Source organism: Dipodomys ordii, unplaced genomic scaffold (genome assembly GCF_000151885.1).
Source record: "Dipodomys ordii isolate 6190 unplaced genomic scaffold, Dord_2.0 Scaffold63, whole genome shotgun sequence".
Classification (NCBI taxonomy): Eukaryota; Metazoa; Chordata; class Mammalia; order Rodentia; family Heteromyidae; genus Dipodomys; species Dipodomys ordii.
In genome coordinates this window covers 2318015-2336293 of record NW_012267279.1, presented here as the reverse complement: position 1 = coordinate 2336293, position 18279 = coordinate 2318015, and the positions used below count along the sequence as shown (strand labels likewise).

General features: G+C 39.3%; 1 protein-coding gene and 1 pseudogene across 1 annotated transcript in view; one reads left to right on the top strand and one right to left on the bottom strand.

The window, feature by feature from the left end:
* The window catches only part of LOC105990130, a 50495-nt pseudogene extending 44307 nt beyond the window's left edge, over positions 1 to 6188 (top strand).
* Commd1 (copper metabolism (Murr1) domain containing 1) overlaps positions 1 to 18279 on the bottom strand; it is a 121308-nt gene that overhangs the window by 77280 nt on the left and 25749 nt on the right. Inside the window, exon 2 of the mRNA XM_013022478.1 lies at positions 7689 to 7970. Coding sequence (XP_012877932.1) covers positions 7689 to 7970 — 282 coding nt within the window. The remainder of the gene's footprint in view (positions 1 to 7688; positions 7971 to 18279) is intronic.

Below are 18279 nucleotides of genomic sequence, written 5' to 3'. Positions count from 1 at the left end.
CTTTTTTCTTTTTGCTTATGTGGTGCTGAGGAATCGAACCCAGGGCCTCGAGCATGCAAGGCAAGCGCTCTACCACTGAGCCACCTTCCCAGCCCCCATAATCTTATTTTATATTTTATAAAGTATCTTTATAAAATACAAAAGTATGGAACTAAAACAAAAAAGTAACTACAAAGAAATTCTACTAACAATACACTCCTAGAAGTCAGAGTTTAAAAAAAGAAAACATACTTCTGATAATCTCTACTCATTTTCCAGGAAAGCAAAACATAACAATGCTGTTAAGCAAGCAAAAATAAAATTTTCCTAAAGAAACAGGCTCAATTCCAATAGTGATCAAGGCTTTCAATATGGCAGGATTTCTGTCGCACACCTAACAGCACATGATGTTTACCCTCTGGATATAAAATACTCACCCAAGCTTTCTTTATACTTTTACAATTGAATAGTACTTTATTCTTGTAAGATTTTTATTTCACCTGAAGAAAAACATGCATGCACTACAAAATAATTGGACCAATAGTGCATGCTCATTTTCTCTAGCTCTGCAGGTTTCCATAACCATTCACTGCCTTAGTTTCTTCTCTATGACTTGGCTTTCTATCTCAAAGGTGCTTTGTTGGGTTTGGGATTTTTTTTTGTCTTTGTTTTTTTGTCTATCATGGGGCTTGAACTCAGGGTCTGGGCACTATTCCTGAGATCTTTTGCTCAAGGCTAGGACTCTACCACTTTGAGCCATAGCACAAATTTCCAGTTTTCTGGTGGTTAATTGGAAATAAGAGTCTCATGGAGCTAGGCACCAGTGACTCATACCTGTAATCCTAACTACTCAGGAGGCTAAGATCTGAGGATCATAGTTCGGTTCAAAGCCAGCCTAGGCAGGAAAGTCCCCATGAGACTCTTATCTCCAATAAACTACTCAAAATAGCTGGAACTGCCACTGTGACTCCAAGTGGTAGAGTGCTAGCCTTGAGCAAAAGAGCTCAGGGACAGCATCCAGGCCCCTAGTTCAAGCTTCATAACTGAACAACAACAACAAAAAAAAAAAAAAAATCATGGACTTTCCAGCCCAGGCTGGCTTTGATTCTCAGATCCCAGCCTCCTGAGTAGCTATGATTACAAGTGTGAGACACCAGTACCAGACTCCAAGGTGATTTTTTTAAATTAAAAATAAAATAAAATAGAAAGCTAAAGCTGTACTTGGCTGCTCATACTCAAATGTACTCTTTAAAACCAAAAAAAAAAAGAAAAAAAAGCAATAACAGACAACCTGAGCAGAAAAAAAAAATTAAATAGGGCAAGGGAGGGAAAAAAACAGTAACCGTAACAAAAACATCTTCATTAGTTTCTGAATAAATAGGCCTCAAGGACTCTACAAATTACAGTAAGTAGAAATAATATACCAATATGTATTGAAATATATACCAATATATATTACTGAAAATATATATTGGTATATATTTCAATATATATTTTCTGTAATATAGTGAAGAAAAATGATAACACTGGGATATGATATCTTATACAGGATTCTAGATACAAACAATGAGACCAAAAGAGGATATCCAAGGAGAAAAACACAAAGGCACAATGTCTACGTGCCTCTTTATATTTAGATAATATTATATAAATACATATTTATATATTATATAAAATAATACTACTGAATTGAGCTCTAAGATATGGAAACAAGATTGCTCTTTTTTCTTTTAATTTTCTTTTTTGATGATTCTGTCTTCTTTTCTTTATGTATGGTATATTTACATGTATATCTATGGGAGGATTGGGGGGAGTGCACAGAACTCGAGGGGAAAAGGATGAAAAAGTGCAACAGTGGAGCTCTCAGGACACTGATGAAAGTGAACTATACAACTCATGGCTGGAGATGGGCGGGAGGGACTGAGAGACAGTGAGGGAACAAAAGACACCGTGTGAAAGGAAATGTACATTACCTGACTCATGTAATTATAAACCCTCTGTACATCACCTTTATAATAACAATAAAGTAAATTATTTTTTTAAAAAAGATTAGGAAGGGGGCTGGGAAGGTGGCTCAGTGGTAGAGCGCTTGCCTTGAATGCCTGAGGCCCTGGGTTCGATTCCTCAGCACCACATAAGCAAAAAGAAAAAAGCTGGAAGTGGTGCTGTGGCACTGTGGTAGAGCGCTAGCCTTGAGCTGAAGAGCTGAGAGACAGCACCCATGCCCAGAGTTCAGGCCCCACGAACGGACCCAAAAAAAAAAAAAAAAGATTAGGGAGTATAGCTAGATGCCAGTGGTTCACACCTGTAATCTTAGCTACTCAGGAAGCTAAGATCTAAGGATTGTGGTTCAAAGCCAGCCTCAGCAGGAAAGTCCATGAGATTCTTTTCACCAATGAACCAGCAAAAAGTTGGAAGTAGAGCTGTGGTTCAAGTGCTAGAGTGCTAGCCTTGAGTAAAAATGCTCAGAGACAGTGCCCAGGCCCTGAGTTAAAGCCAAGGACACACACACACACACACACACACACACACACACACACACACACACACACACGTTAAAATATGCACATAAAAACTCAAAAGGCTCTTTTCAAAGGCAGGAGGAACCCATGGTCCCAGCACAGTTGCCATGGTCTCTGTGGGACTCACCACTCTGGAACTATATGAAAGTTTATGGAGATAGGTATTAACCCTGATATTTTGTGGACAGCATTCCATCTGGCGACAAAACCACATTACAGCTGCAGGTGAACTTACCTATTTGCACTTGCAAAATTAAAGAGCCTCAGTGGACGCCGCTGGCTCATACCTATAATCGTAGCTACTCATGAGGCTAAGATGTGAGGATGCAGTACAAAGCCAGTTTGGGCATAAAAGTCTATAAGACTCTTATCTCAAACTAATCACAGAAAAAGCCAGAAGTAGAGCTGTGGCTCAAGTGGTAGAACACTAGCCTTGAACAAAAGAAGCTGTGCCCAGGCCCTGAGTTCAAGCCCAGGACCGGCCAAAAAAAAAGAAAAAGAAAAGTCCTTGAGACTCTTACCTCCAATTAACCACCAAAGAGCTCTGGTTCAAATGGGAGAATGTCAACCTTGAGCAGAAAAACTAAAGGACAGCACCTACACCCTGAGTTTAAGCCCCAGTTTGGCACACACGAAAAAAGTAAATTTTTATTAGAGAATGTAATAGAAAGACTTATTTGATTACTTATTTGAAAACAAATATAATTAATTCAGTGATCTGGGTATTCTCTTCCTAATTATGAGTCTCTTCCCCTTCTATTCTTCCTAAAACCGGTCATTAGAGTCTAATTTGCCAGGCAACTGGAATACAACTATATGACATCAAGAAAAGCTATGTAGATACTAAAATTATCTGCCATGATGACTGCAAAAACTGCAAAGAAAAGCAGTCCTGTTTTGTAAATAATCAAGATCAAGTTGAAAATTATTTATAACTTCAAAGTCAGAAATGGCACACTTGGGTTAAAGGAACAATACATTAATGAATTAAGTTATTGTACCTGCTATACCTGACTATAGATGCAGTAGGAATCAATATCTGTGCAATCACTTCTCTGACCAAATCTGGGCTAACACAGCTGCAATGATTCTACCCTTAAAATGAGATTCTAGCCAGGGACTACTAGCTCATGCCTGTAATCCTAGCTACTGGGAAGGCTGAGATCTCTGACCAAATCTGGGCTAACACAGCTGCAAGGAACCTGTGCTTGGTTTCTAACTGTAACTGAAGTATCCAAAGTTCCTAATGATTCTACCCTTAAAATGAGATTCTAGCCAGGGACTACTAGCTCATGCCTGTAATCCTAGCTACTGGGAAGGCTGAGATCTGAGAGTCGTGGTTCAAAGCTAACCTGGGCAGGAAAGTCCATGAAACTCTTATCACCAATTAACCACCACTTGAGCACTGTGGCTCAAGTGGTACAACATTTGTCTTGATCTGAAGAATGCAGGGACAGCAACCAGGCTCAGAGTTCAAGCCCCCCAACCAACCAACCAACCAACCAACCAACATACATACATACATACATACATAAATTTAAAAAGATTCTAGAAGCAGAACCTTGTCAATAGTCATTGCTTCATTTCTATTAAAAAAAAAAAAAAAGACTGGGAACTGGAATGCTCTGAGAGAGGTTAGAAGAGCAATAGATGCCCTAGCTGCACATAGCTATGTTCCTTCCTGCTCCCCCACTGGCCCCAGCCCACTCACCCTAGAAAATGGTGAAACCACTTACTATTATGTTTTGGGAGTCAAACCCAATGCCACCCAGGAAGAATTGAAAAAGGCTTATAGAAAACTAGTATCTTGAATCCAAATGAAGGAGAAAAGTTTAAACAGATTTCTGGAGCTTATGAGGTTATCTCTGATGCCAAGAAAAGAGAATATATGATAAAGGAGAATAGGCAATTAAGGAGGATGGAGCAGGTGTTGGTTTTGGCTTCCCCCATGGATATGTTTGAAATGTTTTTTTGTTTTTGTTTTTGTTGTCAGTCCTGGGGCTTAAACTCTGGGCCTGGGCTCTATCCCTCAGCTCTTCAGCTCAAGGCTAGCTCTCTATCATTTGATTACAGGCATGAGCCAGCAGCACCCTGCTATTGTTTTTTGTGGGGGAGGGAGTTGAGAAGGATGCAGAGAGAAAGGCCCTAGTGGTGTGCCGGTGGCTCATGCTTGTAATCCTTGCTACTCAGGAGGCTAAGATCTGAAGATTGCAGTTCAAAGCCAGCTGGGGCAAGAATGTCTGTGAGACTCTTATCTCCAATTAACTTCCAGAAAACAGGAAATGGTGCTGTGGTAGAGTACTTGCCTTGAGCTGAAGAGCTGTGGTAGAGCACTTGCCTTGAGCTGAAGAGCTGAGGAACAGTATCCAGGCCCAGAGTTCAAGCCCCATGCCCAACCCCCCCCCTCAAAAAAAAAATAACTAGCTCTGCAAAAGAATGTGATTTGTGGGCTGGGAAGGTGTTTCAGTGGTAGATTGCTCACCTCACATGCATGAGACTCTGGGTTCAATTACTCAGCACCACATACACAGAAAAAGCTGGAAGTGCTGTGGCTCAAGTGGTAGAACACTTGCCTTGAGCTGAAGAGCTAAGGGACAGCGCCCAGGCCCAGAGTTCAGACCCATGGCCGACAAAAAAAAAAAAAAAAAAAGCTCACACCTATAATCCTAGCTACTCAGAAGGCAGAGATCTGAGAATCACGGTTCAAAGCCAGCCCAGACAGGAAAGTCCATGACACTCTTATCTCCAATAAAACCACTAGAAAACCGGAAGTGACACTGTGGCTCAAGCTGTAGAGCACTAGCCTTGAGCTGAAGAGTGCAGGTACAGTGCCCAAGCCCAGAGTTCAAGGCCCACGACTGACAAAAAAAAAACAAAACACAAGAATGTGATTTGTGACAAATGTGAAGGCCATGGTGGTTAAAAAAAAAAGTGCCAGTGGAATGCTGTCCCTACTGCCGAGGTACTGGAATGTAAATACAAATTCATCAGATAGGACCTGGAACGGTTCAGCATATTCAGGTGTGCGTGGAGTGCTAGGGCCATAGAAAAAGGATCAGTCCTAAAAATAGATATAAAAGCTGTAATGGAAGGAACACAGTTCAAGAGAAGATGATTCTGGATGTTCATATTGACAAAGGCATGAAAAATGGCCAGAAGATAACATTCCATGATGAAGGAGACCAAGAACTAGGATTGGAGCCTGGAGATATCATCATTGTATCAGATCAGAAGGACTATGCTATTTTTATGTGACAAAGATAAGATTTTTTTATGTGTATGGACATACAACTGGTTGAAGCACTGTGTGGCTTCCAATAGCCAATCTCCACTCTTGACAACCAAACCATAGTCATTGCTTCTCATCCAGGTCAGATTGTCAAGCTGGGAGATATCAAGAGTGTGCTAAATAAAGGCATGCCAATTTATTGACAACCATATGAAAAGGGGCACTTAATCATTGAGTTTAAGGTGAACTTTCCTGAAAACAGCTTCCTCTCTCCTGATAAACTCTCTTTGCTGGAAAAATTCCTTCTTGAGAGGAAGGAAGTAGAAGAGACTGATGGAATGAATCAGGTAACTGGTAGACTTTGATCCAAATCAGGAAAGATGGCACCATTATAATGGAGAGGCTTATGAGGATGATGAACATCACCCTAGAGGTGTGTTCAGTGTCAAACCTCATAATGGGGCCAGTGAACAGTATCCACTACTGGCATTTTAAATGATGAGTGAAGGACTAATCATAATAAGCTCACTACTTGCTTTTGTTTTTTGTTGTAATATTCAACTATACTAGTGTTTTAAAGTTAAATGAAGAATAAATAAATATAACAGCTCTGACTTTGTTCTGTATGTAAGAAGACTTCAGTGTGCAAGATGAAGTTATAATACCTATAAAAACTACTTTTAAAATAGTTCCTCTAGCACCTGTTAAACCATATCTTGTAATTGATTAAGCTGGGTACATGGAAAAGCTTAAACTGAAATGCTAGCCCTGAGCTGAAGAGCTGAGGGACAGTGCCCAGGCCCAGAGTTCAGGACCCATGACTGGACCCAAAAAAAAAAAATGTTTGTCTTGTTATTTGTATTAAGTGACTCACTGTAATGTCTTTGCATTTTATTGCCTCAACTATTACTTGAAGAGTGGCACAATACATAATTTAGCCTGTGTTAACCGTGACAGAGAAATGACCTTTCTTTTTTTTTTTGGATCCAGTCCTGGGGCCTGAACTCTGGGCCTGGGCGCTGTCCCTCAGCTCTTCAGCTCAAGGCTAGCGCTCTACCACTTGAGCCACAGCGCCACTTCCAGCTTTTTTCTTTTTGCTTATGTGGTGCTAAGGAATCGAACCCGGGGCCTCAGGCATGCAAGGCAAGTGCTCTACCACTGAGCCACCTTCCCAGTCCTTTTTTTTTTTTTGGTCAGTTGTGGGGCTTGAACTCTGGGCCTGGGTGCTATCCCTCAGTTCTTCAGCTCAAGGAGAACACTCTACCACGCAAGCCACAGCACCACTTCCAATTTTCTGGTGGTTAACTGGAGATGAGTCTCATGGACATTCCTGCATGGGATGGCTTTGAACTTTAATCCTCAGATCTCAGCCTCCTAAGAAGCTAAGATTACAGATGTGAGCCACCGGCACCTGGCTAGAAATGATACCTTTCTAAAGAAGAGGTTTATCATATGCTGCTTCTAGGGGCTTGCACTTCTAGAATTGCATACCCTTTGTGCATCTTTTTGAGATATGTGTGTGTTCATATATAAATATGCATATATATATTATGTTGATTGGTCATAGCTATGTTCTTTTTCCCTTTGGGCCATGATAAGGACCTTGAGTAGTAACTTTCAGAGTTGGGTAGCAAAAACAATTGAAGAGGCCAGTACATTAAGAAGTTGCATGTATAACCTAGGAAGGTGTTCCTTAGATATGTTACAGGCTTACTTTAAACCATTTTCTCCAAAGTAACTGTAATTAATAGCTTTACCTGTATGTTTAAAGTCATATGTTCATAAGCTTAAATCTGGATATCAAAATTTAAGCAATTATTGAAATGTATGAATGTCTCCTTAATATACTGATTACTAAGTTAAAAAAAAGACTTTACAGAGATCTTACCACATGGACTAAAATATAATAGAAAATTCAGTTTACAATGGGCTATCAATTGAAGGTGATTTAAGCTTACCTGTCCACCTTTCCCAAATTCCAGCTCTATTATGGCCACAGGGGTATGTATTTGTGCTGAATGCCTTGACTGAGACTTGCCATCAACTCTCCAGCTCAGGCCTCGAAGTCCATTGTCCCAACGGCTCTGGTTCATAAGGCTCTCTCGGATTTTTGTCTTGTGGCTCTTCCAAAACTTGGAAATGACAGCAGCTTGGTCAGATGTGATCCCACCCTGCTTTTTGGTTTGAGCAGTCAAAAATGCCTCAAGCTGGTTGAAATCCATATCTGCAGATGCAATAGACTAAAAATGAAACAAAAAGCACTAAGTTAGAATTTGGTAAACAGAAAAACCTTCTTAATGACAGAGCATATTTTGAGTTGGCAATACAATTCTACCACACTTTATTCATAAGACTAAAAATAAATTGTTAAAAAAATATATCATCTTGAGTGACCTTAATCACTGGATAGATTCTCAAACAGGGTAATCAAGTAACAAAAATGAGAATGAGTAATGATTGCAAAGTAAGTACAAAAGTACTGCCTTTTCAAGTATCAAGTATCAGAAAAGCTACTATTAAATATCAAAAATTGCATGTCATCAGGCACTAGTGGCTCATGCCTGTAATCCTAGCTACTCAAGAGTCTGAGATCTGAGGATCACGGTTCAAAGCCAGCCCAGGCAGAAAAGTCCTTGTAAGATTCTTCTCTCCAATTAACCACTCAAAACCAGAAGTTGAGCTGTGGCTTAAAGTGGTAGAGCACTAGCCTTGAGCAAAAGAGCTCAGGTACAGTGTGCCCAGGCCCTGAGTTCAAACCCTATAACCACCCCCACACACGTCACTCAAATTCTAGATCAATAATTAGAATCAAAATTTTAAATATCTCTTTCATAGCATGGAAAAAAGTTATTTTAAACAATAAAAAAGAATAAAATTAATTGGTTCTTTGATGCAAAATTACATCGATTTTCAGTCTTTCACTGACAGGCTTGGTGTGGCATATACTCTACTTTGTCTATAAGAAACTAAATGAGTTGTGTTAAGTGAATATATTACCTTTTTAGCCTATCTTCAAACAGCTCATTCACAATACTACTACTACTCTGACATCATTTTATTCCTTATTAGCTTACAGTAAGTAGTTTCACAGAGGGGGGTTTCATTGTTACATGTCCACATGTTTACAGTATGTTCCAAGCAATCCCACACACTCTTCCTTTCCCTTTAACCCTTCCTAAAACAATTTCACTAGGTTTTCTTATTCAATTTTCACAGTTGCAGACAATCTATTTCATCATATTCATCCTCTTTCAAAACGTATTTCAAAATTATGAAACCTCTATTGTGATTTCTCACGTTCCTTCTTACCCATTGAGGAACAGATGTTATTGGAACTCAAACAGCCAATTATTTCAGTTTAATAATAAACAGGAAAACTGAGAGATAAAATTGAGATGAAGTCAAATTATAGTGTACCAAGATCCACAAGTTTAGATAGTGTTATATATATAGGCAAAAGGAGCCACTGAAGGATAAGTAACTGTATGATCATTATACACAGCTGAATTTGAGAACAATAACTACAGTGGAGTAAAGTGGGAAGTCATCAGAAGGCTGGAACAATAGGACCTGGGGTAAGCACAGAAACAGCCAGGGATTTAGTAAGGCAAGCCCTCCCTTGCTTCTTCTTTGTATGTTTTCTTTCCTCCTGGCCACGACAAATCAGAGTACCTCCTGTCTCTAAACACACTGATTGGTCCAAATCAATTTCCTAATGTAGAGCAGGAAGATTGGTAATGTTAGAGCCTTACAGATCATGGCACCAGAAGGATATGAGGCTGTTGCTGTGGACAGCCATCTTTTTAAACATTTTGGTGAAACCCTGATTGCAACTGTTAAAAAAAAAAAAAAAAAAGGCCAAACGGAAATGAGACTGGACTCTAATGTGATTGTATCTCTGTCCTTTCATCCCCAAGGCCTTGGTTCTGACAGGCCTTCTTTCAATCCTGTATGCTTTCTCGGCATCCTTCCCACCTATACGCATCAACAACCTTATATTTATTATTTAAGATAATTTAAGGGGCTGGGAAGGTGGCTCAGTGGTAGAGCGCTTGCCTTGCATGCATGAGGCCCTGGGTTCGATTCCTCAGCACCACATAAGAAAAAAGAAAAAAGCTGGAAGTGGCGCTGTGGCTCAAGTAGTAGAGCGCTAGCCTTGAGCTGAAGAGCTGAGGGACAGCGCCCAGGCCCAGAGTTCAGGCCCCACGACAGGACCCCCCCCAAAAAAAAGAAGATAATTTAAGTCATAGTCCTATCATTTGGAACCAAGGCTCTTGACTAAATAGTAAGAGTAGTAGCAGTAGAAACAAGAGGAATATAAAGATAGGCAATGTAGAGATAGGATACAGCAAGAGAAAGTGGGACTAGGGCTGTGACAAACATACCAGCTTTCATTCTCAGTATAAAAACTATATGGAAAATATTATGACTTTCTGGTAGGATAACGATATTTCATGTTACAATTAAGTAAGCATTTACTGACCATTTGCCTATCTACCAGATATTGGGACCCTAAAACTCTGGCTATAACACTCAATAAAAATATTACTTTCAAAATTACTAAAACTGGCAGACTACTTCTGAGATTAACAAAAAAAAAAGGGAGTGAGAGAGAGAAAGAGGGGAATCAAATCAATAAATCAGAAATGCCACAGGAAACATTATAACGAACATTCAAGAATCCAACTAATTATAAAGAACTACTTTCTAAATCTATACTCACTAAAGAAGGAAAACCTACCAGAAATGGAGGAATTTCTAGAAACATACAAACTGCCTAAACTAAACCAAGAAGATGTAAACCAATAACATACAATGAGATAGAGGAATAATCAGAAGCCTTCCAACAAGGAAAAGCCCAGGCCCAGATGAATTCACCATGGAATTTTTTTCCTTTTTTTTTTTTTTTTTTGTCAGTCGTGGGGCTTGAACTCTGGGCCTGGGCGCTGTCCCTGAGTTCTTCGGCTCAGGCTAGAGCTCTACCACTTGGGCCACAGCGCCACTTCTGGGGATAAGAGTCTCAGATTCCTGCCTGGGCTGGCTTTGAACCGTGATCCTCAGATCTCAGCCTCCTCAGTAGCTAGGATTACAGGCGTGAGCCACTAGCGCCCGGCTTCTTTAAGACTTTTAAATTGGAACTAATACCAATACTCTTCAAGGTTTTACATGAAATAGAAGCAGAGGGAGCAATCCCAAACTCATTCTATGAAGCCAATATCACACTCATCCCAAAATCAGGTAAGGATCCAACAAAAAAAGAGAATTACAGACCAATTTTTCTAACAAACACAGATGCAAAGCTCCTCAATAAAATATTAGCCAACAGAATCCAGAAACAAATTTTAAAAATCATACAATATGATCAAGTAGGCTTCATCCTACAAATTCAAGGTGGTTTAACATAAGCAAATCAATAAATGTAATTTACCGTGTAGGTTAAGAACCACATGATCTTATCAATAGATGCAGAAAAAAACCTTTGACAAAATACAAGATTCAACTTAAAAGATCTGGAGAGGACTGGGAATGTGGCTTAGGTGGTAGAGTACTCAACTAGCATGTATGAAGCCCTAGGTTCTATTCCTCAGTATCACATAAACAGAAAAAGCCAGAGGTAATGCTGTGGCTCAAGTGGTAGAATGCTAGCCTTGAACAAAAAGAAGTTCAGGGATAATGCCCAGGCCCTGAGTTCAAGCTCCAGAACTGGCAACACCAACAACAACAAAAAAAAAACAGTAAAAATAAAATTACTTTATATAATATGCTATAATTTAATTTAATTATTTCACAACATCATGAAACAACTTTTATATAGTATACTATAATTACGCTGTTATTTCTGTTGCACGTTACTTTACAATATTATGAAACATCTATCATTCCTTTCCTTAAATTATATCAAAGAGGGGCTGGGAAGGTGGCTCAGTGGTAGAGCACTTGCCTTGCATGCCTGAAACCCTGGGTTTGATTCCTCAGCACCACATAAGCAAAAAGAAAAAAGCCGGAAGTGGCACTGTGGCTCAAGTGGTAGAGCACTAGCCTTGAGCTGAAGAGCTGAGGGACAGTGCCCAGGCCCAGAGTTCAGGCCCTACTACCGGACCAAAAAACAAAAAAAAATTATATCAAAGATACCTATTCTGATATAACTTCACTTGCAACTGAAATTATTTTGGTTGGGTTCTAGTTTTTACCCTATCATTGTTGATTTTTTAGCAGTACTGGAGTTTAACTCAGAGTCTTGTGCTTGCAATACAAGCACTCTATCACTTGAGCCATACATCCAGCCTTTTTGCTTTTGTTATTTTTCAGGTAGAACCTGTATTTCCCCCTAAGATGGCCTTGACCTCCCTCCTTCTTAAGCCTCCCCAGTAGTATAACTATGATGACAAGTGTATATTACCACATCCAGCTTTTCTGTTTAGATAAGGGAGAGGGTACCCTCACTAATTTTTTTCCTCAGTTGGCCTTGAACCACAATCCTTCCAATCTCTAATTCCCAAGTAGTCTGGACTATAGACATAAGCCACTACATATGGCCTGTAGTCACTATTTTGAACTGGGATCTAGTCATCCAAATTTAAGGTAATCTGAAATTATTTTATTCAAATCATTTTGCTCAAGAAATATTTAAAAGTTACTGTTCTGAACATTAATATTTGAACAATGTTCTGAACATGCCACCAAGTACCAATGAAGATGTGATAAAGCATTCTATTATGAGGTTTAAGTTGCAAGTAATACATTAGTAGTATTAGTTGCTGTTGTACAACATAGTAAGGATTTATTTTCGTAAGTATAAAATAAAATTAAAAAGTTACAAAGAAACTGCATGGAAATATATCATGCATGCATTATCAGTTAAGTATGTAACAGAGGAGGAAGACATTGAAAAATCAATAAACTAAAGAAGTAATCCTCCATAAAATGGTATTATCCCCTACCAAAAGCAATTAAGAAATATTGATGATGGTAGCTATATTCGTTTTCAGTGGCTGGAGTGCTGCAGTTATCTAGAAAGCAGGAACTAGGGATGGTATTCTGTAATGCTCAAGGAAACAGGTTGCCAAACTTGGTAAACTTGTATATTTTTATTTTTGTTGGCTTTTTTGGTAACAATTGAAAATGTAAGACTACACAAAAGAGGCATTGTGACCAATGGGCTATATTTTGCCATCTCCTGTTGAAGAACATGCCACATGCCACAGAACAAACTGATCCATGTCTCACATGACTGCAATGCTCCAACTGATGCTGTGTGGGAAAATTTGTTACTACTGAAGTCTACAATTAACTTTTTCTTAAATACAAAAGTGCCTTTTTATAGATTTAAATATATATAAATATATAAGCATATATAAACATATATAATATATAAATATATAAAATATATAAATTGAAATATATGTTTTAAGATGTAAAAATGTTTAAGCTCTCTTCATGTTACCAGCTCATACTCTCTATCTGTGATAAAGACTTTATAGTAGGCAAGGAAAGGCCACTTGGGAGAAGTCTTTTATTGGGCCCAAGTTTACACACCAGGAGCAGCATAAAGGAGAGGACCACTCAGCTGACTTAAAAAATATAGAAAGCTGTCTAGTAAACACTAGAAGGAGTATTGTAAGCAAATGTGGTATTGTAATTTTTATCAATCACAGCATACATTCTATTTTCACTAATCATAGGTCTCACAGCAGGATCAATCGCAAGCCTCCAATAAAAACCAATCACACACGGTCTTTTGGATCTCTAGGGGGAACACTCCCCACCTCTCCTGAGAATAGATATAAGGTAAGCCAAAATCATCTAGAGTTCACCAAGGCTTGTTTTGCTCAGAGTAAAGATTTCCAAAGGCAGTGCAGTTTGCCCAGGGTGATTGTAACTAGAGTGAGAACCCTGAAGTTCAAGTTGTAGCCCTAGGAGCAGAGGTTACAATGCTCCTTGCAGCTGGACTGTTGTTTTGTCAAGATATCTATGAAGTGTTCAAAACAACCAGACTGCTATAATGACAGTCTAGTGGGTCACCAAACAGGATGAGCAAGACAGCTCCGTACACAAAGCAGCTGAATACAATGTAAAGGTCTGGTAGATATTAATCAAGTGGCCAAATCACCCAGCCTTCAACATATTATTTTATTTGTTTATTGAAAAGTAAACATTAAAGGGTAGTTAACAATAAAGATCTACCATTAGGGCTGGGAAAGTAACTAAGTAGTGGAAGGCTGGCCTGATATGCTGAAGGATTGGGTTTAATCTCACACATGCATGAGCACGTGCATGCAGACACCAAAGACTTATCTTAAAGATGAACAGATGAACATTCTTAACAGTACAGTATTTAACTAAGGGGGGAGAAGGGACACACATACATGCATGCCAATACTGGGGCTTTCTTGTGTTTTCATTTTGCTGTTGGTTTGGTTTGGTTTTGGTGCCAGCCCTGGGACTTAATCTCCAGGCCACTTGAGCCATAGCTCCACTTCGGGCTTTTTGGTAGTTAGAAATAAGAGTGATTTTTCTTTCTGAGCTGATCCTTAGATCTCAGCTTCCCAAAGAGCTATAATAGGCATGAGGCACCAGCACCCAGCAACACTATTTAATTAACTGTCAAATATCCTTACAGAGAGTTGGATCCTTCTGATCTGTCTCAATCCCAATCTTGTTTTTTTTTTTATTAGTAACTGGGTGCTGATGCTGCACCCCTGTAATCCTAACTACTCCGGAGGCTTAGTTTGAGTGAAGCTCTCTTTGTAGCCAGACAGGGCAAAAAGTACACAAGGCTCCTGCTTAATGACATAAGCTGGGTGTAATGGTATGTATGTGTTATCCCAGCTACTGTGGGATACACAAATAGGAGCATCAAGATCCAGGTACACACACAGGCAGGAAGTGAGATTCTTTCTTAAAAAATAAATATGGTCAGGCACTGGTGGTTCATATCTGCAATCCTAACAACTCAGGAGGCTGAGATCTAAGGATCACAGTTCAAAGCCAGCCTGGGCAAGAAAGTCCATGAGACATCTCTAATTAACCACCAAAAAAGCTGTAAGTGGAGATGTAGATCACGTGGTAAAGTGCTAGCCTTGGGCAAAAAAGCTCAGAGACAACACCTAGGCCCTGAGTTCAAGACCCAGGATCAGCACCCAAAAATTTAAAGTGCAAGCTGGACTGGTAGCTCATGCCTTTAACCCTAGCTACTTGGGAGCCAATTCAAGAATGTCAGTTTGAGACCAGTTAGGGTAGAAAAGTTCATGAGACTCTTTCTGACTATAGGAAAGCACAATACTATACACTTGCCATCTTAGCTTTCTGGGAGGCTGAGAACAAAAAATCTATACTTACTTGACAATATGTATGTTAATATTATTTAATTTAAATTCGGTGGTACTGGGGTTTGAACTCAGGGTCTCTCATTTGCTAGAAAAGTTTGCTACTACTTAAACCATGCCTCGATCCTTGATAATGTTAAATAGTATAGGAAACACTGGCAAATGAAAAATGATGCCTAACCTTCACTAGGCTATGAACAAGCACTTCACTGTATGAAGTTCCCAGAAATGTGTCAATGCCCTCACTGTCAAGTGTCCCAACATGCTATCATCCATGAATTCCAGTTATCTTAAAATGTCACAGAATAAGCAAATTTCCTTATCAAGTGCATTAATTTCACAATGAACTCTCATTAAATCTTTAAATCGTTTATCATTCACTTAGAGTTAACTGATTTATTCAGATGCCTCCTTGAAATCTCTTGCAATTAGCTACATGCAGAAATCTTTCATTTAGAAACCCAAAACAGGTACTCTGGGTTAGATGTTTCTGACTGGTACTGCTTAAATAACTTTGAGATCATTCCACTAGACTGAGAAAGGACTTTCAGAACTCTAGCAGAGAAGCTAGTAGGTTCATAAAATTGATAACCCAATATCAAACAGAACAAGAATTAGCTAAATGGTACTGAATGAACTGATGAAGAACGGTTATAATTTTATGGCTTTTTTGTTGTTGCTTTATGAAATATTGATAGCTCTTTAAACCTTCTATTTTTCTGGGCATAAGGATACTCTGCTCCATCTCTTTTCTATAACTCACAATTTAGTAAATTGAAACATTTTTCTACTACCTGAATCCACCATTATTTTAAAGCTCAAATAGAATATTGCTATTTTCAGGACAAGCAGTTATTTGCATAAATTCAAAGCAATCTGTTCTTGTAATAGGACATAACTGGGAAAATTGGTATATCTAAGCTTTGACTAGGATGTTACATTTTGGGATGATATGCACAGAATCAAATAGCAAAAATCTTGTTTGTTTTTTTTTGGGGGGGTTGTCGGTTGTGGGCCTAAACTCTGGGCCTGAGCACTGTCCCTCAGCTCAAGGTTAGCCCCTACCACTTGAGCCACAGCGCCACTTCCGGCTTTTTCTGCTTATGTGGTGGTGAAGAATCGAACTCAGGGTCTCATGCATGCAAGCCAAGCACTCTACCACTGAGCCACCTTCCCAGCCCAAAATAGCAAAAATCTTAAGGAACTGAAAATTAATTCAGCGGAGCCAGTACTTACAAAGACCTTTGGAAAAACCAACCCAACTTACACAGGGTTCCCAACTTTACAAAGTCAGTTCCTTATAAACTGGAAACTTAGATTAGGTTGGTACTGGTGGCTCATGCCTGTAATCCTAACTACTCAGGAGGCTGAAAGATGAGGATCACAGTTCAAGCCCAATCCAGGCAGGGAAGTCTCTGAGTCTTTTATCTCCAATTACCAGCAAAAAGCCCGAAGTATAAGTGTAGCTCCAGTGATAGCTACAGCATCAGCCTTGTCAAAAAGCCAAATAAGAGCTCAAGGTCCTGAATTCAAGCGCCAATTCTGGCAAGAAAGAAAGAAAAGAAAAGAAAAGGAAAGGAAAGAGAGAGAGAGAGAAAAAGAGAGAGAAGGAAGAAAGGAAGGAAGGAAGGAAGGAAGGAAGGAAGGAAGGAAGGAAGGAAGGAAGGAAGGAAGGAAGGAAGGAAGGAAGGAAAAAGAACCTTAGACTACTTGGGGAAACCTCAAGAAGAAAGGAATTCAACCATATCCACTGGTGCTGCAGATGGAATCTAGTAACTTGTTCTTAACTTAGCTTCCTAAGTCCCAAGGAGTTTTAAAAATTCAATTGGAAATTTCTTGCAAGTCTCAGTAAAGCAAACTTTAAAAGGCCTACTTGGCCAGTTATCACTCTAATTGGACTTATGTAAATGATTAGGCCAAATGTAAACTACCAGGAAGTTCAGAGAGATCTGTATTTTTCATGCTGAGCTCCAGGAAATTATCCTGGAGTGATCCATAATGGAGTGAAGATACTTCAAGCCTAAGGTCAACAAACTGCCTCAGTTTGGCACCCTTTGGAATTGGGCACTGGGTTTACAGTCTACTTCAACTATTTTTCTTTGGGTTTTGTTGCTGTTACCTCATCCTAATCTATATTCTTCTTTCCCTTTGCAGATCTCTTTCTTACCTTGAAATTTCTAGACTTTATCTTCTCTTCTGAATTATTAATCTAGTTTTAGGAGATTGTTTTTGCTTGTAAAATCAATACGAAAATGTGAGAACCACACAGACCACTGATTTGTAAAGGCTAATCCCCCAAAATCTATACAGACTTACCACCCCAAAATTCTTAAGATTGCTGAGCTGAAGGCAGATCATCTCCTCACTTTTCATTTGCCTAAAAATATAACATAAATTCACAAATACAAAAGATACCCTATCTTCCTCTCTCCCCTTTCTACCAGAGGAAAAAAAAAGTTAATCACTAAAGCAACTTTAAGACCCTTATAGTCTTGGAAATGAGAGCAAAGGACTCTCCATCAACAAACATTAATGGCTGTCCTTTATTTGTTTACCTCCAAGGGACTGCCTCTAGACACTCAAAATTGTTTTCCTTTATCTTGTAAATAATCTAAAAATGTATTCTTAGGGCTGGAAGGTGGCTCAGTGGTAGACTGCTTGCCTTGCATGCATGAGGCTCTGGGTTTGATTCTTCTACACCACATAAGCAGAAAAAGCTAGAAGTGGTGCTGTGGCTCTAGTAGTAGAGTGCTAGCCTTGAGCTGAAGAGTTGAGGGACAGTGCCCTGGCCCAGAGTTCAGGCCCCACGACTGACCAAAAAAAAAAAAAAAAGTATTCTCTGTTGAAGACACATTAGCTCTAGAATTCAAAGCCACCTTTCTGTTTACTGAGTGGGAGCATGTATATATGAATATACAAGTTAATGAATTTGATTTTTCCTTGTCATTTTGTCTTTTTCGTTCCTACTAAAGAACTTACCAGGGTTGAAGTTTTTCTTCTACACAGACAAACCAGTGAATGCTGACTACCTAGCCCTTCCTTCTTTTTGTTTCTCAATTTCATATCCCTATCCTTCTCCCTTAATTGAAAATTCCAACCCATAACTTGAATTGTAAAACCTTTTTTTTTTTTTTTGTCGGTCATGGGGCTTGAACTCTGGGCCTGGGCGCTGTCCTTCAGCTCTTCAGCTCAAGGCGAGCGCTCTTCCACTTGAGCTACAGCG